The sequence below is a fragment of the Truncatella angustata genome (assembly GCF_020726525.1).
Source record: "Truncatella angustata strain MPI-SDFR-AT-0073 chromosome Unknown BKA67scaffold_1, whole genome shotgun sequence".
NCBI classification, from domain to species: domain Eukaryota; kingdom Fungi; phylum Ascomycota; class Sordariomycetes; order Amphisphaeriales; family Sporocadaceae; genus Truncatella; species Truncatella angustata.
The window spans coordinates 7540744-7561035 of NW_025763381.1; the positions used below are offsets into that span (position 1 = coordinate 7540744).

General features: G+C 50.1%; 9 protein-coding genes across 9 annotated transcripts; 5 read left to right on the forward strand and 4 right to left on the reverse strand.

Annotated features, from left to right (window-relative positions):
- Positions 1–52: 52 nt before the first annotated feature.
- On the forward strand, positions 53–2140 carry BKA67DRAFT_550475 (major facilitator superfamily domain-containing protein). The gene is made up of 4 exons (XM_046101660.1): positions 53–280; positions 335–514; positions 589–2002; positions 2057–2140. The coding sequence occupies exons 1-3, from the start codon at positions 170–172 to the stop codon at positions 1843–1845; spliced, it is 1548 nt and encodes a 515-aa protein (XP_045965335.1). The 5' UTR covers positions 53–169; the 3' UTR covers positions 1846–2002; positions 2057–2140.
- Positions 2141–2327: 187 nt separating this feature from the next.
- On the forward strand, positions 2328–5462 carry BKA67DRAFT_550479 (fungal-specific transcription factor domain-containing protein). The gene is made up of 9 exons (XM_046101661.1): positions 2328–2551; positions 2600–2700; positions 2782–3020; positions 3067–3576; positions 3636–3828; positions 3888–4037; positions 4089–4558; positions 4609–4821; positions 4885–5462. Exons 1-9 carry the CDS (start codon positions 2432–2434, stop codon positions 5091–5093), a joined length of 2205 nt encoding a protein of 734 aa, XP_045965336.1. The 5' UTR covers positions 2328–2431; the 3' UTR covers positions 5094–5462.
- A 769-nt stretch (positions 5463–6231) lies between these two features.
- BKA67DRAFT_654336 (uncharacterized protein) lies at positions 6232–6561 on the forward strand (the record flags this gene model as incomplete). Its single annotated transcript, XM_046106542.1, has 1 exon — positions 6232–6561. The coding sequence occupies one exon, from the start codon at positions 6232–6234 to the stop codon at positions 6559–6561; it is 330 nt and encodes a 109-aa protein (XP_045965337.1).
- An 860-nt stretch (positions 6562–7421) lies between these two features.
- Positions 7422–7997, forward strand: BKA67DRAFT_654337 (uncharacterized protein; the record flags this gene model as incomplete). The annotated part of the gene is made up of 1 exon (XM_046106543.1): positions 7422–7997. The coding sequence occupies one exon, from the start codon at positions 7422–7424 to the stop codon at positions 7995–7997; it is 576 nt and encodes a 191-aa protein (XP_045965338.1).
- Positions 7998–8906: 909 nt separating this feature from the next.
- BKA67DRAFT_531275 (uncharacterized protein) lies at positions 8907–10058 on the forward strand (the record flags this gene model as incomplete). The annotated part of the gene is made up of 2 exons (XM_046099361.1): positions 8907–9080; positions 9192–10058. 2 exons carry the CDS (start codon positions 8907–8909, stop codon positions 10056–10058), a joined length of 1041 nt encoding a protein of 346 aa, XP_045965339.1.
- Positions 10059–10349: 291 nt separating this feature from the next.
- On the reverse strand, positions 10350–12548 carry BKA67DRAFT_531276 (uncharacterized protein; the record flags this gene model as incomplete). The annotated part of the gene is made up of 4 exons (XM_046099362.1): positions 10350–10366; positions 10420–11898; positions 12015–12209; positions 12329–12548. The coding sequence occupies 4 exons, from the start codon at positions 12546–12548 to the stop codon at positions 10350–10352; spliced, it is 1911 nt and encodes a 636-aa protein (XP_045965340.1).
- Positions 12549–14111: 1563 nt separating this feature from the next.
- BKA67DRAFT_78548 (uncharacterized protein) lies at positions 14112–16034 on the reverse strand. Its single transcript, XM_046109434.1, has one exon. It carries the CDS (start codon positions 15835–15837, stop codon positions 14428–14430), a length of 1410 nt encoding a protein of 469 aa, XP_045965341.1. The 5' UTR covers positions 15838–16034; the 3' UTR covers positions 14112–14427.
- A 1095-nt stretch (positions 16035–17129) lies between these two features.
- On the reverse strand, positions 17130–18405 carry BKA67DRAFT_550484 (uncharacterized protein). Its single transcript, XM_046101662.1, has one exon. The coding sequence runs from the start codon at positions 18181–18183 to the stop codon at positions 17488–17490; it is 696 nt and encodes a 231-aa protein (XP_045965342.1). The 5' UTR covers positions 18184–18405; the 3' UTR covers positions 17130–17487.
- On the reverse strand, positions 17978–19451 carry BKA67DRAFT_78576 (uncharacterized protein). Its single transcript, XM_046109435.1, has one exon. The coding sequence runs from the start codon at positions 19259–19261 to the stop codon at positions 18260–18262; it is 1002 nt and encodes a 333-aa protein (XP_045965343.1). The 5' UTR covers positions 19262–19451; the 3' UTR covers positions 17978–18259.
- Positions 19452–20292: the final 841 nt, after the last annotated feature.

Here is a 20292-nt window from a genome sequence, read left to right on the forward strand (position 1 = left end):
GGTTGTCGGCGACACGGAGCCTGTTCTCTGGCTTCATGCCGTTCCAATACCACGGGCCAAATGCTTAACTCCCCGGGCATTGCCAACTCCTGAAGGTCAATGCTACTCGCGGCATTTGAACATCCGTTTTAATTATCAACAGGCGAGAACCAAATACTCATCTCGGTGCATGACGGAATTCAGACACCCTGACTGTCTGCCAACCTTCCAAAAAAAAATATCGCCGACCGACTTACAGAATCAAACTAGCACAGCCTCCCATATCAAAATGTCACCTTGGGTACGGCCTTCCTCTAAAGTCTTCGCGTCCAAAAGAACCTAACCATTGAACCAGAATTGGCCGCTATGGTGGCGGATGCTCATCCTCCTCAACATGAGCTTCTATAACTTTCTTGGTAACGCCTTCGCCGCTGGAGTTCCGCCTCTCTTCGGGCTTATCATCGAAGAATTCGACGTAACCACTGAGCAAGTCTCCGGTCTCTCTACATTTGTTCTCTTGGCGTTGGGGCTTTCTGTACGTCTATCTACCCCTGGTAATGGCACAATAGCAATGATGATGCACAAATGCAGGCTGGCTTACAAATGTAGAATATATTTGCCCTTCCTTCCGAAGCTATTGTTGGTAAAAGATTTACCATCATAATCTCACTTGTGGTATTCTTAGCAGCCAGCATCTGGTCCGGCGAAGCTGCCACCTTCGAGAGTCTAAGGGCTGCACGAATAATCGGTGGACTCGCGGGGGGCCTCGTAGAGGCTTTGGGGCCTACAGTTGTTGTTGAGATATTTCCAGAACACCAGCTTGGTCGTGCAATGGTAATATACGTTGGCTTTCTCGCTGCCGGCTCTGCGCTGGGGCCAGTTGTTGCTGGTGCCGTTGCCTCTCAGCTTGGCAGTTGGCGATGGTATGCCCGAATTCTTTCTATGGGCATTTTTGCTAACTTGGTTGGATGTCTTGCGATGCTCCCTGAAACTTCTCACGGTACGAACAGCGGTATCACTTTACCAGAACCCACTGATCTGGTCGACAAAGACGAGCTCAGCGATAAACCTCAGCAAATGACCAAAGATCATGTTGGAAATGATGTGCCTCTGGAGAGCGGGGGGAAGTCAATGTCACAAATTTACTGGATTCGGTCATGGTCGTTATTATATGTGCGTCAAGATTGGAGGGCGGCTATTGCCTTGACCTACCAGCCGTTGCAACTATGTGCGGCCCCTCAGATCGTCCTTACGGTATTGGTTTTTGGTCTAACAATAGGATGGACTGTCCTGACGTCTATTCTCTTGCCAAATGTTTATCAAGCTCCACCTCTCCTGTGGGGTCCTTTACAGATCGGACTATTCAATTTTGCCCCGTTCATTGGCCTCGTCATCGGCTTACCTGTTGGTGGCTTCTTAGCGGATCGAATCTCGAACAGAGCTACTCGACAACATTATCATGACCCTCGTAATCGGCTGCCGATGATTCTATTTGGTGGGCTCATAAGTCCGGCTGGGTGTATCATCATGGGTTACGGACTGCAGAGCTCGACACGTTGGATTATCGTTGCAATCGGATACGCCATGCTCACTACCGGACTGACATCATCTGCCAATGTCCTACTGACATACTCAGTTGATTGTTTTCCACAACGTGCTGGCCACATAGGCGTTCTGGTGAACATCACAAAGAATTGTCTTGCCTTCGGTGTTTCATACGCCACAATGGACTGGTACATGGCAACTGGGCCCCTGATACAGTATGCCACAATGGGTGGGTTGCTGTGGTTTGCCTATCTATTCGTGATCCCCATGTATATATTCAGCAAAAGGTTGTTGAGAACGTCTTCCAGATGGGCTGTGTGAGAAGAGAGAGTCTCTCATGGCTTGTGCACACACATACCGAATTCAGATTTGGACGAAGGATGGCAAACGCGGCGGAAAACCTGCGACTTGGATTTCTCAATGCTATTCGATGATCATGTTCTTGAGGCTGGACTTCTCAGGCAGTCCAGCCATCTATCTGTCGTCAGTGTCAACACATTGCTGTCTACGTATACTATTCGTCCCCACGTACTTAACAGCCACAATTACAAAACTTTTGGCTTGACAAAATCACTTTTGTTAGCTTCCGAAGTGTGTGCAGCATGGTCATGTGATTGTGCCTTATATTTGATACATGCACGATTGATTACAAGAAAACGCGTCAAAGATGTCGGGGTTCGGTCACCAGCGCCCGGAATTAGGGACGCAGGCCGACGAACCAGGGGAGCGACGACGTTGGCTCCACTGCCAAGTCGAACTCTATTCTGTTACCAGAGCGGGGAGATATTAATACCTCCAGGTGATCCAGATTCACACCACTACCATTATCTCCCCGGATTCCAACTCCATCCTTTGCTGCAGACTAAAGGAGTGAGAAAAGCCAGCCCAATACCAAGCTCTGTACCCCATGGGGCCGCGCCACGGCTCCACGCCCCCCACGGCTGTGGATTCATCTGCCGAACAACGAGGGACCAAACGACGGAGGGTCCCTGTGGCCTGTGCCGCATGCAGGAACAAAAAGAGTCGTGTAAGTCGGACCTGGGTATCCAAGCATCCTTTACTGACAATTCATGAGTGTGATGGGCAAAGGCCAAAATGTTCGAGTTGCCAAGTACAAGATTTGGAGTGCGAGTATGCACAAACTCCAATATCCAGCACGACGCCGGTACCTAAGATGTTTGTTGCTCCTTTTTATTCTGTTTCTTTCTTAAAAAGATAGGTTTCTTGAACGAAAGAAAACTGGCTAATGTCGGTCAGATTCTTACAGTTGGTTGAAACTCGTTTGGCTAATTTGGAGAACGACGTCCGGGCGCTCAAGCGACAAAATCGTAGTGAAGCGCAGTATAGCCTGGATGACGATCGTGGGGAACTCTCTCACTTAGTGGTCGATAGCTCAATCTCTCGAGAAGAACTACAGAACACCGGTGTTTCACCGGATGCCACAGACGGAGTGGGGACTATAGAGTTCACAGATGAAGAAAATGCAGGATACTTCGGTGAGCAACGTCAATTTCAGTCTTGAACCACCTCTGATCAGTATAGGCCAATCCTCAAATATCGCCTTCACCAGGAACCTCCGCCGGGCACTTGGTCGTGTTTTAACTGAACGCCAGAACGACAACTCCATGGCTCAGAGCGCCACGGCATCGCCTCCTCAGGCCAGAGTTAGAGTATCTCGCCCACTATCGCCAGGTCTTCGTCACTATCCACCGGTTAACGCTAATCATTCCACTTCAGAAGCTCTGCGCCTTCCACCTCCAACTGAGATGGAAACTCTGATTCGTAAATTCTTTGGCAACACCGGGGCACTATTCCCTTATATCCATAGAGCTAACTTCATCAAAACTTTTGAGGATGCCAAGCGATACAACTTCAAAACATGCCGGCGGTCATGGCTTGGCCTTCTAAACATTATTCTGGCCATGGCGACCGGAACAGAGCCTTTGCCAATTGCTGATGTATCCGAACGAACTATTCGTGCTGAGACGTTCTACTCGAGGTCGAAGACCTTATGTCTGGATCTGATCATGAGCGGCACATCTGTAGAATCAGGTAAAACCAAGTGTTTCTGTCAGCTACTACAACGTACTTGGCAAGTTGACCAATTTTAGTTCAAACAATGCTTCTGATGAGCCTATATCTTCAAGGAACCAATCGATCAGTCAAGACATGGAATATTCATGGCCTTGCTGTAAAAGCTGCATTCCAGCTAGGATTACATGTCAGTGACAGCGCATGGAACTGCTCAGAGCTCGACCGTGAAATTAGAAATCGAACATGGTACGGCTGTGTAATACTGGATAGGTAAGTCGACGAGACAATTTAGTTAAAAATGATATTAAAAAGATATTGACAAGCTTCAGAACTTTAAGCATGACCTTTGGACGTCCCCCAGCGATTCCAGAGAATTATGTCAGAGTGCCTCTCCCCCAAATATGCCATTCCAGCATGAGCCGAAATGATAGTTCGGACAACCTGGAGATAGTTAGTGCCATGTTCTTCGTTGCGACAATGTGAGCGTCCTATCTATATCGCTCATTCCAGACTACTGATATTAAACGCAGAAAACTATACAAGGTGATGTGGTCGATCATTGACACTTTATATGCATGCAATTTAGGTTCTCAACCGGACCATAACGTGCTCATGGTCGCCTCTAATGTTCTGCAAATAGAACAGCAGTTTTTAGAGTGGCAATCAACTTTGAATCCAGAACTAGCTCTCATACAAGCACAAGAAATTTCTAGCGATCCAGAATACTCATTGACGAAGAGATTGCGTGTCATTTTAACCATGCGATACCACAATCTTCGCATTCTCGCGTATCGCCCATATCTTGACCTTTACTTGCGCAACATCGGCCGACCTCATGTTGATGGTAGCGAGGTATTGATGCTGAAGCAATTCGGTGGACGGAACATCACCGCTTGTTTTGACTCCGCTGCCAATCTCATAAGGATAGTCCACTTAATAACGCACTCGGAAGACTCCTTGCGCAGTTTACTTGGAGCATGGTGGTTCACCTTATATTACAGTGGGTTCAAATGTCATGCCTCTCTCTTTATAGTTGCTAACAGCAAACAGCTCTGAATGCAACACTTACTGTCATGTCCATGCTTTTAATCGACAAGATGTATGGGTCAAACGTAAATATGGTTTCTGATATCCCTTCAACGGCTTTGCTAGAACTGTCGGAGGACGCACTCAGTTGCTTGCCTGCGATTGATCCAGGCAATCAAATGGTTGACAAATGCGCTCAAGTGGCTGCGGAGATTTACAAATGTTTGGAGCTCGTATGTAAGTGAACATTTCGCTCTAGGTTCAAAGTTTGGAGTGTTTGGTGTGTCTAACAACATAAAGCAACACCAAACTCCGAAGGAGATGCACCGTCAGCCGCAGAGACATCGATCAATCAACCTATAAATTCCGGTGGAACATTCGCGACGGGGCATGTGCAACTACCTGTCGATCTGAGTAGCTTTGGGCTTGACTGGGATCCAGATAACTTCATGTCTACTCTAGATCCGGATATCGTTGACGGCATCCGCGATACAGACATTTTCTTCTAGATATTTTGAAAGATATGGCGGGCATCACCACCATTCTCCAAGACGATCACAGATATGTCGGGATGCTCAGATAGGACAACAGCAAGCAAGGGTTCGGCTGTAGCAGCAGCAGCAGCGATGACATAGTCGTCGGTGGTATTTTGAGCTGCACGGGTGGCTGCAAGCAATACGAAGACCATAGGAGAGCGCGTTTGACTAAATCTACAGATCAATGTCAAACAGCAGGCGATTTTAGTTGTTGTTTAGAAGCAAGCGACAAAGAACTTACGACATCTTGAATCAAATTTACCACGTCGCATTCATTTGTGCATCAGCACGGCCAATCGTAAGAGTCGCCCATCATCAATAGTCATACACGATATTAGGGGAGATAGTGTCGAAACTATGACGTGATACTATCTGAGAAGGGCCCGGCTGTTTGGTTGACAACAGATCATATTCGATTAGCTTTGATTCCCTCTGATCTCTCCTCGATTGTTTTCCTGACTGACATGGTATAAGTGGCTGATATCCGAATTCAATCTGACATATAGTGATAGATGGGTTCAAGCCGTAAATAAAATTAGCACGAATTATAGGAACAAACAACCCTAGCCACTGCCACACCAATAGTCAGCAATGTATATCGGGCATTATCAGATGCAGCATGATGGTCAAATGTGTATCTCCTGATATTCGGTAGATTCCAACTCTTCTACGGGAAGCTGTGCAGCCTGCACTCGGTCAAGTTTGTGAACTAAGCTGCCATCGTGGACCCCTCCAAAACAGAGAGTACATTAGCTGGCTTGTCGGGAATCCCAAACAAACTTGATATTCCAGGTACCGTCTTCGTCGTTTCATCTTTGGTAGACCTCCTGACAGCAATATAATGGGGCGTCTCAGCGTACCCCTGTTAGGATATACGTATAACTGCACCTCTCGTGGTCTTAGTAATCCATACTGTGGACTTTATCATTACGCAAACGACTACAGTGACCAGAAAGCAACGCTTATTCCTCCTACCGTGACTCGAGATATGGATATCTGGTTTGCCGTGAGCTGGCTTATGTGTATCACTAGTTGCGCTTATGTGACCGTCTCGTAACTTCCAGTTTGGTTCTAAGTCGCCCTCCGCTACTCAGCTCTCTCATCAGTCACCATGTTGACACCTGCGGTCGCCGGCTACGTCGTCTGTTCTGTCATTACTGGAGTCCTCACCAGTGATTTCGGTTACTACATTCCTGGGATGATTATCGGAACGGCACCGGCAATCACTGGAAGCGCACTTCTGACAACCATCACCCTGCGAACGTTGACCGCTGGGACTGTCGGGTACCAACAGCTCTACGGACTCGGTGTCGGCTTTGAATTTCGCCAGCCAAGCTACGTTGTTCAAGACTTACTTCCTCCTTTCGAAGTCGCCATGAGTGTAACTCTAAGTACACCGTCCCAGGATCCCAGCGCTTCTATTTTTGTGGCTGTTAGGTAGTGCAGAGCATTTTCCAAGGTGGGCTGATATCACGGTCAGCATTGACTGAAACGTGTAGTCCATGAACCACATAACGAAGTGGAGTATCAAACCGTTTTTAGTCGATTAACCTAACTCTTTTGAACAGTTGGATACCAAGCCTTCCTCACGAACCAACTATGACTAGAACGATATCCGGTTTGGGTTAGTCGAGCTGTTGACCTGCTTGCATAGCCGCTCTATTTGGGGCTTACCGGATAAGGCGGCAGGGCGGCTGTTAAGAAGTCATAAAGCGATGTGGACAATTGCCTTCACCACAACATTTCATATGTAAGTGGAAGAGCATGAACCATTGCATCGGACAGTAAGGCCGTCTCTTGCCCAAGCGTGGTCGCTCAAACCCAGCAGGCAACAGATATAAATGAATTGGCTCCAAGGTGGACTCTTACCCACAGAAACCTTTGTACGGATCCTATTGCTGAAGAGGCCAAACGCATTACAGCCGTTCAGCCTGCCATTTCGCAAGCAGACGTCGTTACTACCCTTGACATCCCTCTTTTCAACCTCAACCATGTACAGGCTACGGAGGATGCATCCGCTAGGACACGGCCAAACCATGTTATCAGGTTATGTTCTCGATAGCAATGTCTTCATCCCATGTGCTCACGCAAGAAGTTGGGCTATGTAGATCCTTGCTATGTCAGTCACTCCTACGCGCTCGCCAAGGTGCAGCTGAAAACGCGGTGGACACTGGGGCTCAGAACGAACCATTTTTTACCCAAGGCGCCGCTGCTCGCTCTTTCAATCTGTCTTAAGTGCAATTACCTCCCGTCTTTAGTTATACCTCTGGTGGTCACAGTTGTTGCACAACATACATCAACATGTCGCCACCCAAGACAGGTGCGATCCTTCTTCGCATCGTCCTTTTCGCCAACTTGGTAGCAATCATAGCGTATGGCGCCATCTCGCCACAGCAGCTGCAGAAGGTCACGGCTGAATGTGTCGTGATCGGCATTGCTTCTTTGGCCGTGGTTGTTCAAGTTTTTGTCACCATAAGCCGTTATACCCGCCTCACGTATAATATCTGGAGCGTTGTTTGGCTCGACGCACTTTGCGCCGTTGGTTGGTCTGCTGCTATTGTTACCTTGTCGTACTGGGACCGCCGGGTGGTTTACACCCCGCAAGAAGGAGACTCGGCGGCGTGGTTGAAGTGCGCCAGCGCTCGCAACTGGGGTGTGGTGTACAGTAGTAGCGATGGATACGGGCATTGGGTCAATATACAGTGGTGCGAAGTAAGAATTCAGAGACAGGACCGACTGATCGGAAATGGCGCGGCGCTGCAACAATTACACGTACTCATTGCGCTCTCATCAGTGTCGTTATTGTTTACGGGGATTATCATATTCTGGACAGTCAGGAGAGGACGGTATCTCGGACTGATCAAGGCTCGCAATTGAATTCCCTAACCGAGTTGCTTACTCGGAACTATTGTATTGGCATCTTCGCCTTGCCTCACTTGAATGGCGAATAGCTCAAGCCTGGTATCTCTATCCACTTCGATGGCCAAGCCAAGTGGTACATGATGGAGAGGGGTTCACGATGGTCTAATATACCCCTTCACTCCCCATACTTCTGCGTGTCAAATAGCAGCACATGTTATAGCTTCTTTACATCATGACCAAACCAGACCAGCGATCCATTCAGGGCACGCTAGAATAAGCCAATCGGCCGTTCACATATAATGGGCACAACTTGGAAAACGAGTTTTCTAGTACCTATGGTCGTATCCAGTGGATGTGTGCGACGGTAAGACTTATATCCAACGACAAGAAAGCATGCTTGCTGTTTGTGTGAGTTGGTCAAATTTGCCGGGGTTGAAAGTTAACCTCTGGACTGCAGATCCAGAGCAGCTCGACAGATGGGGCGGACCCTTGAACTCAGAAGCTGGCGCGACGTGGTTCTGGTATCCCAAATGACTCGATACGATTCCACGGTAGATCCGTTTGCACAACGTAATATGAGGTGGCTGTAGAATAAAGATTGCTGCAAAGAATGGTATGTTGATCTGCCATCAAAGAAGCGTTTAGAATGATATTATGCTTCAAAGCAGCTTGGGGGCTTGGGCTGTTCGGTCCCCATGCCACTACCCCACCTATATAACGAAGCTCTTAAGCTCTTAACTTAAAGCTTGACACGGTTGCCGCGTTTGGTTTTAATGGCCGACATATGACATGGCTTAGCAACAAATCCAGACCAGATCCCCAGAACAAAAACAACAACAAAACGACCAAGAACCACACCTGTCTCACACACCACCTCCAAGACTCTCCAGAAGTCTCACGGTTGTCAAGCCGCGCGACCAAGATATGGCGAGACTGACGCAACCACCCATGACGCCTCGGCGCAGCGCTTCCAATCCGGATTCGTTTACAGATCTCAACCGTCTGCTGGCTCGCCTGCAGCAGAGCATTCTGCAAGCAGATGCGGAAAGAGAGCACAGACTACGCACCAGCGAATACGAGAGGAACAAGGCGAGCATAGTATGTGTTTGACCACCCACCCACGCACCCATCCATCCATCCATCCGTCCATCCATTCATTCCATTCATTCCAACTACCAGCGAGCATGGGCTGATCTTTTGGCACCATAGAACCTCGAGTATGCGCGAACACTTCTTACGAAGCTCGAACAAGACGCCTTGAACATCAAGGTACACAGCAGAAGACAAGAGACGCAGGCCGATCTGAACAGGAAGCGGGAGGTCTTTGAGCAAATCTCAGAAAGATTGCACGAGCTGGAAGAGCTTAGCATAGACAGCGACGGAGACGATTCAGATGACGAAGATCTGCTGGGCGCCATACAAACGCCAAGCGAGAGTCAGGACTCGAGGAGCTCGGAGCGGCCCTCGCAGGGATGGGAGACGGTGGATGCGGCCGACTACGGAGAGCAGGAGGCGGAAGGAGACAGTTACGCCGACGAGAGCACAATAATGCCCGAACCGAGGCAGAGCACACAGCAAGCGCCACAGCCAACTTCAGTGCCAGAGAGTCAACAGGGGACATCGACCGAACAAGCGTTACGGTCTCGCGGCGTACCCGCGCAGCCACAAAACGACAAAGGAGAGACCACGGCGAGAGCACAACTGTTTGGGAACCAGGCCTCGTCTCCGACGACTGCACTCAGCACTACGGCAACTACAGAAGCAATCCTCGACCACCAGCGAGCAGAGCAGGACAAATTGACCGAGTCGCTCCTATCCATGGCGCAATCACTAAAGTCGCAGTCGCACGCTTTCCAGAGCGACCTCGAATCGGAGAAAGACATACTCTCTGCTGCTGGTGCTGGTATGGACAAGAGCGAGCGTGGAATGGAGGCGGCGACTCGGCGTATGGGCTCGTTGAGAAAGCTTACCGAGGGCAAAGGCTGGTGGGGGAGAATGATGCTATACGCATGGATTTTCGGGCTTATGGTGGTGGCCGTTCTGATCGTCGGGGTCATGCCAAAGTTGAGGTTTTAAACATCATGCATAGGCACTCCTGCGTCTAGGAAGGTGGCGCGAAACAGAACGACTTACGATGATGTGTACGCATAGCGAAGCGTGATATGCCATTCGAGATACCACAAGAGAAAGCATTGCCATATGGCCAAGTTACTATGACTCCATGAAAACAATCGAGTTATGTAGAGTTACAGAAAAGCTGCGCAATTGCCTAAGCGTGGCAGAAAAGCACTTGAGCGGCGTGACCAAAGTCATGCTTCATAAAAACTTACTCAGACGCTCTATTGGCTGTCTGAGCTATAACCTTCGTCATCCTCCTCGACGACCTGTTCATCATCAGCAGCTTGGCGAGCCTCCTGCTCAATCAAGGCCTCGATACCAGCAGCCTTGTCGACGGGAAGCGCCTCGTCGTCGGAGGTCTCGCCGTTATCCACATCGTCCTCGTTCGAGACTATTGGCGACATGGCGGTCTCACGTTCAACTCCAGTAATTGCTAAACGCTTGTCACAGTTCAGTGCTCTCTTTCGAGCAGTCGCCCTCTGGTGGTGGTTCGAGCCGAAGAAGCTCGGCGACTTGTCGGCACCCTTCATCTCAGTATCCGAATCAGACCCAATCTCCATATTGTCACCGCCGGCCATGACTGGCGTGGCAGGAATCTCGACACCAGAATCATCAAAATCGTCAGGAACCTTGCGCTTGCTATTGCCGCTAGCAAAAGAGTCGAGAGGCTTCGGCTTGGCGAGTCCAGCGACGGATGCCTCCATCTTTGCCTTCATCAGCTTGTTCTCGTCGAGAGGACGAACAAGCACTGCGAGCTCCTTCTGAGCTGCACCGGTCGGCGAACCGTTAGTTGCTTGGATGCTGTTGGGACGACTCTTGTTGGGCAAGCCCTTGTTGGTCTTCAGATAGTCGTCGTTCATGATGTTGGTGCTCACGGCAGTGCTGCCATCGCGCTTGGTGGGGGCGTCGGGCTGGCTCTGGGCTGTGGGCCTGTTGGGAGTGACCGGATCAGCGTTGGATTTGTCCATCTTCATGGCTTCGAGTTCGGCCTTTCTTGCGGCGGCCTTGTTGGCAGAAGCTATCTTGATCTCAAGCGACGATAGCTTCCGGCCATCATCAAGGGACCTCAGACCAGCAGAGGCTTTGTTTCCTGCCATGGACTTGGCGGAAAAACAGCGCTTCTTCCTGACACTGGCAATATTCTTCTGCTTGGGAGTGACGGCTGTCTTGGGCTTCGCACTGTTGATAGCCCCACTCATGTTATAGCTACCCTTAGGAACCACGTCGGTGGCAGAGGCCTTAGGACCATTCACGAAGTCGGCCACTTGGGTCAGGATAAGGTCGTCGCTATCATCATTAGTCTTGGCGGGAGGCTTGACGGCAATCTTGACAGGAAGGTTCCCAGGAGTCTCTGGCGAGACCTTCTTGGGTCTCTCTACAGCAGCGTCAGGAAGGCTCTTGCCTAACAGTGAAACATCACAATCCCCGCCATGAATTAGGCCGACGGGCTTGCCACCAGTTGGAAGTTCGTAACGGAACCCACCGTTCTTCTCTCCAGCATACGCCTTGACGACGCCGTCCCTGGCCTTTCGTAAGCGATCATGCCACAAGACACCGGTCTTGGTCTTGAAGGCATCGCAAAACATTCTCATCTCGCGCTCCAGACAGCCGGGCGTCTCGCTCGGGCGGAGAGTCTTACCTGTGGCGCCAGCTTTCTTGTGGTACCTGCAGGCGAAGAAGTAAAGTTTGGGGTCGTTGTTCGACTCCCACAACTCGATGATGAATCGCTCACCTTCCTCGCGGAGCAGAACGATCCGGCATTCGAAGTTGGTCTCATCGCGGTAGATCCGATAGAGATCTCATTATACTCGTCAGTTCTTTTTGTCGTGGGGACACTTCCAGGTTCCAAAACCCGGGGTGCAATACCCCCCATTGTCATGGAACGCAAGTCGGGGAGGAATGTTTAGTACTCACTAGTGTTGATATAATTCTCGCCCTGCTTGACACCCTTTCTGACCTGCTCGCTGCGGCGCTTCTTGGCATTGACCTCCTTCTGGAGTGTCGCGTGCTCATACTTCTTAGGCTCCAGTCTCTTGTAGTCGTCTCTCATGGAAGAGTCGAGCCAGTCAGGATCGACGACGGGGATTCTGCGGCGCAAGGCTTCCTTAACTATTCAAGCCGTTATTATTATAATCCTCATGTTTACGACCAGCATAAGCTCTCGATGTTCGTGCGGCCGTGCGCGACGAAACCACACCGTTTGAAAAATCTTGTTGGTGAGGACTTACCTTTGGGAACCTTCTTCTTCCACTGATCTGCGGTTGCCACAAGCTGCGTGACAGACTCGTCAAAGTCGAGGGAGAAGCGACCGCCAAAGTTCTTCAGCCACTTACTGAGGTTGGTATCGGTGTACTCCTTGTACTGGCTTGTGATGTCACCTGCTAGGGCAACCACCCGGCCCTGGAACACCCTGGCGCTGGGCTTGCCATTGAGCCCGCCTGTAGGCATCTTGTAATGTACCTGGATGTATTATTGACACATGTAAGATGGTATTGTTGAGTGACGGTTGTAGGTGTTACGTGCTTGGAAGGAGTGGCAACGTGTTGGTATACCTTGCAGTTGGGATAGTAAATGAGAGTGTGTGTCTTCTTGGGGGAGTAAGTCAAGCGGGCTCTTGCACAGGGGATGATGGCGAGCAGCCTATGTACTGCTAACCTGAAATGACAAGCACTGGTGCACTGTTGACATGCAATGCCAATGTAGTGCCTATATGGGAATGTTGACAAGCGGCTTGCTTGCTTCCGAAACTGAGATTGGAGACAAGTCTGCCGTGTTCGCTTTTGGTACCAGGACAGCACATATGTATTGAGTACTGGTAGAAATGCATACACTTCAAAGTTGAGATGAGAGATGAGCGTGTTGTTTGCTCATAGTGCCAGAGTGGCATGTGCGTGTGAGAGAAGGTAGGAAGTATGCACACTTTGACTTTAAGGTTAGAGGTTAGAGGTTAGAGGTGAGAGATGAGAGATGAGGGCATGGTGTTGGATGGAGTCTGATGTTTCATGGAAGGGTGGACTACTATTCATAGGGGAAAGATCCTGAAGTTCACGATAGTCGAGAAGGCACAAATCATGGGAAATCCAGATACTTCTGCAGACTGCTGAACTTGGCTGACCCGAACAGATCTTCGACCGATGGGTGAATCTGACGGAAGCTTTTATGGTATGCAGTCTTTGAAGGCTTCTCGCCCGCTGGCTCCTTCCCTTCAGAATAACAATGTGTGGTGGAAGCATCCGGAAGACATTCAGGTGAAGAACATACATGTGCAAGTCATCAGCAATTGCACGCTTGGCCGTTGGTTTTTTGTTGTACTTCAGCGGCAGCGAGACACTGGCGGCACTGGTCGATGTCATACTATATCTCAGTAGTCTCTCTTCTTCTTTCTAAGTTTTACACTGGCTTGGCTGACCACAATTAGTCGCAAAGATGAGCAGAATCAACTTAACGTATTGGTAGATATCAACCATGGTCGAAATCATGCTTGATTAGTATACTGAAATTTGACGCTACTTATGGCATGACAGTTAGGGGAAACATCAATGAGGCTGTGTAAACATAAGGAGATATATAATCCACAAGATGAAGTGGTGTGAAGCCTGAATTCTACCATTGTACTTGTACAACAAGTGCCCAACCTGAAGTGCTCCAAAATTAGCAAGTACATTCTTTATAAGTTTCTGGATGCTGACAAACATGGGTATTGAAGATGTGAAAGTTTCATGGCCAACTATGGACAAAATCTGTTGCAGCTGTGAATTTCTTGAACAAGTTTCAGATGTGCCATCCGAAGCAGGTGCGACGGGATAATGAACCACAAATTAACTGTATGAGAGCTTGAGTGTGAATGGACACTACTAAGTTCACAGGAGGAAGAGGTTCTGAGCGTTTTGGGAAGGACGAAGGTAGAGACATGTATAAGACGTCGATTAAATCCCCGGTATAGGCGCCGAACGTAGAGTCTGAACACAACAGAAGTGAACGTAAATTCTACCAACGCTCAGCATAGCAAAGGAGGAAGTAGCTGAATGTTGCAGACTGACGAAGATATGGCTCTGTCAAACAGTTCTGGCTTTTCTCGCATACCACATGAAGAATACCGGTCTAGGCCAAAATTCTCAAACATGAAGTTGGTTCGTAATTTGAAGTAACGTTGGACAATTAACTAAAAGAAAAATTGATGTCGTGAATTCATGCTTATAAAATGCATCCTTCAATTCGAGCCTAGTGAACAATGAGATGTGCCATTTTGCGCCAGTCCAATGCAGTTCAACAAAACGCTCCGCGATGCCTCTTCTTAATGAAACCAACATATCACAAGGGATTCCAATCAAAAGAACACACTACGCTTCTTCTGAATCTTGCTCCCTTCACTCCCATTCCTCCTCCTGCCCGAACTGCTGTGAGGTTGTTGGGGTGGTCCAACCTGCTGCGGTGCCAGCATTGGCCCTGTCCCGGGCCCGCTGAACCAGCTACTGGGACCATGCGACGGACCGGTGCTCACCGGCCTCGGGGGAGGCGCCGCGGTGTTCCACGTAACAGATGGCTGTAATTGTGATTGAGCCGGGACGGCTTGGTTCACATGCCGTGGTGGCAGATTTGGTCTGCTCCCCTCATAGTCCTGACCCTGCATACCGAACTGTTTTCTTAGTGCTTCCGTTTCCTTCTCGACCTCGGCTTCGCGCTGGCGTCTCTGTTTTTCCTCGTCCTCGAGCATCCTCTTGATTCGTTTTTGCTCCTCCTTGTCCCGCCTCTCGCGTTCGCGCTCCTCTTTCGCCACTTGGGCTTGCAAGCGCTTCGTTTCGGCATCCACCGCAACCGGCGGTGTCGGTTGTTGTGTCATGGGCGAGGTCGTGTTGGCTGGCGGCATGCTTCCCAACGCTCCAGTCATGGCATAAGCGCCCGGGTTGTTCACGGGAGAAGACGTCTTTGGTGGTGTTGCGGCTGGAATGGGCCGTGAGTTCTTTCGCTTCGTCGGGGGAGCACCTGAAATGTTGAACGAGTCCCGGCTTGGAAACAGGTAAACCTCGCGAATTACTTCAGCACTCAACAAGAGCACTAGCTCAAATCCCTTGCTGTCCTCGACTTCCACTCTGTTGAGATTCGGCTCATATATGGTCAGGCCTGGGTTCCTGCCCTGCTTGTACATTGCGACCGTGATGTCCGGGTCTTTACTCTTCTTCTTCCCTAAAGATCTTCCGGTCATGTAGCATGTCAAGTCTTTGGAGAACTTGCTGTCTCTTTTCCACAGGAACATGATCTTGGGCGCCAGAATGTCGTCCGCCGGACCTGTTGCCTGGTCCAACTTTGAAGATGAAGGCATCTTGAAGCTGTGTTGTGGCATCTCAAACTCCCATGATTCCTTGCCGGTCCATGTGCTCTTCTCGCTCTTTATTGTGATCTGCTGGTCGGGGTTATATAGGTTGATGGTAAAAGCATCTGGTATCATAGGCACGGGAGGTGGCGGCACGCCATTCTGTGCCCTGATCTCGGCCGCGGACAGTGTAGGCTGCTGCCACTCGGGCTCGATCAGGACTTCACCGTATAGCACATCCTGGCCGAAGGCGTCCGTCAACCCGACTGCGTATTTGTTCTTTGATTGCGGCAGACTTGGGTCAGGGCGCTTGTAGGCATATTCGGGAGCTGGCTCGGAGCCGTTCTGGGTGAAGTACAGTATGGTGGATAGGGGGCTGTCGGACGCGTGCCGGGTGAAGAAGGTGGGCAGGTTCTCGTCGAGCATTGCGGGCTACGTGTGCAACAGGCGCTGGGCTCAGTGGGGTCTCTTGCGTATATTGTGACTGCACCGCAGCTCTCGGTGTTTGCATATATCAATGTCACAAAAGAGAGTCCAGCTTCCTGGGAGGTTCACGAAAAGGAAAGTTGTGAATGTTAGGTTAGTGAAGCGAAAATGATCGACTTCCAAGACCAGATGGGATGAATACGCTGTGTCAGCTGAGAAAGCAAGGCTGAGCTCGCATGCGACACACTCTAGACTCGCGGCGCGCAGTTCTGCCGGCCTCAAAGATCAAACTTTCAACGAGGCTCTGCCCAGATGTATTCTGGCGCGAAGGAATTAGGGATCGGCAGGAGTTGACCGTTATTTGTCCACGAAATACGGCAGCCTTCGCAAAGAACCTAACCTAAGTTACTGTACAAGCTATGTTTTCCCCTCCGAAAGCCCGAATGAAAGCCCAGATGCCCCGTAACCAAGTGGTGGGCTGGAGCTGCTCGTAAAAGCCAGGCTTGGGATAACTTAGTTAGTGGGTGCAGTGGACGATCTGCGATTCCTACGCTGCTACCTGCAAACATTCCTGCGTTCCTGGTTCTTGCTTGTAGCTGTAGCGGGCAGTCTTCAGTGCGTCATCAACTGCGCCTCGGGGTACAAGCTGATTCTACGGCAGGACCCCGCTACCTTAAACTGGGCGAGGCGGTTAGTGCTTCCGCTCCCGCTTTTCAAGGCTGTGCAAGTGTTCAGTCCATTCCGTTCTTGATAGTGATTACTATCACACCCAGCACACCCTCCAAGGTGCACTCAGTCGCGCATACACACGGAGGGGGGGCAACTACATCGGCCATTTTGACCCAACTAATTACACATTAAGTTTTGCTTTGTTCTGCGTCGAAAAGGTTGCCGTACATGCAACTCCCATCGACGCTACTGGTGACTACCGTATATATCGAAACATGGGCGGTTGCATGGGCCGGAAGACTTGGCAGACACGAGTAAGCTTCTCCAAGCCAAGAAGCAAAGGGACGTTTCAATGCCTCAAGAAACGCGCGGCCAATTGACGAATCTCCCATCCTTCACGACTCAGCCATTCTTTATAGTTTGGGATTCTCCCTTATACCGAGAACCGTTGCTTGAATTTTCAACTACGTCGAACTGAGTGATGCCCTCCAGCAGTCCAAAAAGAGGCGCGAGTCTGACTAACACTAGTATTATGGGTCGTGTTTCATCTTGTAAACATCCAAGACTAAGACTGCGGAGTGCAGCTTTTTCGTTTTCAGTTCTGAGCACAAAATATCGGGTAAGTAGCTCCGCTAAGAGGGAAGAGAGTCGAGCTTTTCGTTTGAGCTAGACTAGTTATGCAAAGAGATTGAAAATTATGTAATAATCAACGGTTTCAACGAGAAGCCTATTTCCAATTCGAACGCCTTGCCATGCTATATATGCCAGATAAAGAAGACTTGAGCGCTGCCTTTGCAAGGTCCACTAACGGACCAACGGGAACGGAAATCAGTATGTACATTCTCAAGTCGGACGCGAATTGCTTGATGTCACAGCTCTTGCGTATCGCCCTGGACTGGGTGCCGTGTGGCTGTATTAGGAGATGGTAGTAGGTGGCACGGCCTTGGAGGACAAATATTGAACATGGTCAGGCAAGGCCGGTCACCTCCTTGTCGGTTCTGCTCCACCCATATTCGGCGGCAACTCAGGGACGGGCGGGATCTCCTTCTGACCCTCGTCTGCTCTCTTCACTCTGCCTGTTTGTTGATTGACCCAACTTCCCACCGATCGATACCTGGCAGGCCGATCCTCGCTGGATTGTGTGTAGACAGTTTCTCTATTCCCTGCTTCTCGCCGGCTCATCCATGAGAACCGGGTAATGAAATTGCTGGATTGCCGTAATTGTGTGGCTGCGGGCTGCGGCTTGTTGAGATACTGCTCAGGTATAACGATCTCGCCGTCTCCAAAGCCGGATGACAGGGAGGACAGCTCACTTGCCCTGTTGACCTGCCGCCGGTTTGGATCATAAGCATCCGATGGTTGGCGGGCCAACTCGGACTGGTTAAAGAAAGGATCCGGCATTCGTGACCTAAGCGTGTTGTTCTGCTCGCTCTGGTCAATGGGCGACTGCGCTTGGCTCATGGCCATATACTGCTCTGCTGGGATCATGACCATGGGTCCAGGAGCCATCTGTGGTAGGAGACTTCTTTGAGAACTTGCAGTATTTGAACGAGCCAAGCTCCCTGGTCGCTCATGTTGGTACATCTTCTTGTCGGCACCATAAAACCCTGCGCCGTCCATCGAATTATGGCTGCCTTTCTCATACAATGGTGGTGGCATGTCATTGGTCCTGTACATGCTTCTGCTGTCCCATTCACCGTTACTCTGATTCCTACGCCATGGGAGTTTGTTGATGAAACCGCCATTTCCACCACTAAATTCCTGTCCTCGTCTCGATTTTTTCACGGTACGATAGATGATCCAAGCAACGAAGCAGATAAGAACAAATGCACCTGTCCGATGTTAGTAGAGAAACCCAAAATTCACAGCTGCCCTTACCTATGGAGCCGACTGCTATGAGTGCATGTTCTGCAGCCGGGTCTAGCGCACCAGGGGGCGGTGTGTTGTCTTGGTCTTTTTTACCCCTGTGGCCGCCACCATTGCTGGAACCATTGTTGTTGTTATTGTTGTTATTGTTGTCAGTATCAGCCACTGCTGTAGCAGTGACTGTTGCTGTCGCCTCTGTGGCGGCAATGGTCCCAATGGTTGACGAAGATCCAAGTACAGGAAGAGGTAGAGTGAAGTCCGCACCTGGCCCATCATTCACGCCTTTCCGGGGCTGACTAGATATTGTGACAGATGGCAGTATCGTTTGCATTACTGGGATAATCGTGGTCATTGTTGCCATTTGTATCGATGTCACAACACTTGTGGACTCAATGACAGTAATGACTTGGGTCGTCGAGGTCGAAGTCGACGAAGTCGTAAGCACAAGCGATGGAGTGGTCGGCGCTGGAGGTATTGCCAACGGAGGGAATTCTGGCGCAGTAGTGGCGATCACGTAGGTAGTGGTCGTGCTGGTCTGTCCTTCGTCCCTGTCGCTATTACTGTTGTTGTCGTTATTGTTGTTGTCATTACTCCCGTTGTTATTATTTCTGCCGCCATCGCCACCGCCGCCGCCGCCACCGCCGCCGTCGCTGTCTTGGCTTTTGTTGTTGCCTTTGGTGTCGCCGCCATCACTCTTGTTGCTACCTCCACCGCCACCATTGCCTTTTCCTCCATCTCCCTTTTCATTTCCGCCTTTTCCACCGCCAGCGCCATCGCTGTCTCCATCCCGACTCTTCTTGGCACCGAAAAGCGTACGCTCTGGAATCGAATCGCGATCTTCGACCGACCTCCTGTTCTTATGTGGTGCCATGTCTTGACCTTCAATCATTCTTCGGCAGCATGCGTCGGAACGCTTCCAATTCAGTCGCCGAATCAATGCCTTGATTGCATACTAATGTTTTGGTCACAGAACGCCAGCGTGCAGTATTAAAGTAGAGTATATCAAGACCGTGCAATAAGGCCGAAAGGAAAGTGGCAGAACTGAGACCCGCCCAGATATCAAGGCTGATGGAAGGCAAACAAAAGGAAAGGCCTGCCTTGAAGAAGTAAATAAAAAGTAAGGTAAGGGTGTAAGAAGAGTAAAGAAAAAGAGGGTAGCGAAGAGTAACAGAAGTGGCAATGATCTCTGCAGGTTCCCCAGACCCGCGGGAGATCTAAGAGCATGAAGTTGGCCTCCGTAGTCTGCAACAAGGGGCCAGGACCTTGACTTCAAGATCCGTGCACTTCGAGACTCACCTGCCCAAGACGGTCTGTGGACCACTGCTTCGGCATTGAGCTAGGGCGTATGCACCAAGTTCGGGAAGACCCATGCCAGAGCATGTATTTTTTAGTGTACTTCCGGTACAGTGGGATGTGCATCGAGGAAGTTCCAGTCGTGCCATCCAATGACATTTGTTCCAGGACGAAGTGAGACTCACGAGTCTTGGAAGAGCTTAGAGCACTGGAACCAAGACGTGAACCCCCAGTGACCAGATGTATCTTGTTTACCAGGATGTTCGGAACTCACAGCCATCCACCGCCCCCATGCCCGGAGGTCAAGCGTTGAAATTCCAAGCATAACCTGGTCGAAGATCTGTTCGGCGGGTGGTGTGACCTAGCTCAAGACTACAGCTGTACGGTAAGTGGTGCAGCTACAAGGGGTCCTTCGAATATGCGAAGGTGGCCTCATGCGTGTCTGGACGCTGGAGCCTCTCAAAAGACGTTGCGGCTGAGCGACGGCGAAGTTGTTGAGGGTCACCGCGTGTCCTGCATGACATGTAGTCAAAAGTTGCGACAAAAGTTGCTGGGATCATTTGTCTCAGCCTGGGGTAAGCGGCGGGGCAAGAGTTTCATCTTGCAGCTCGGCAGAAAAAAGGGCGA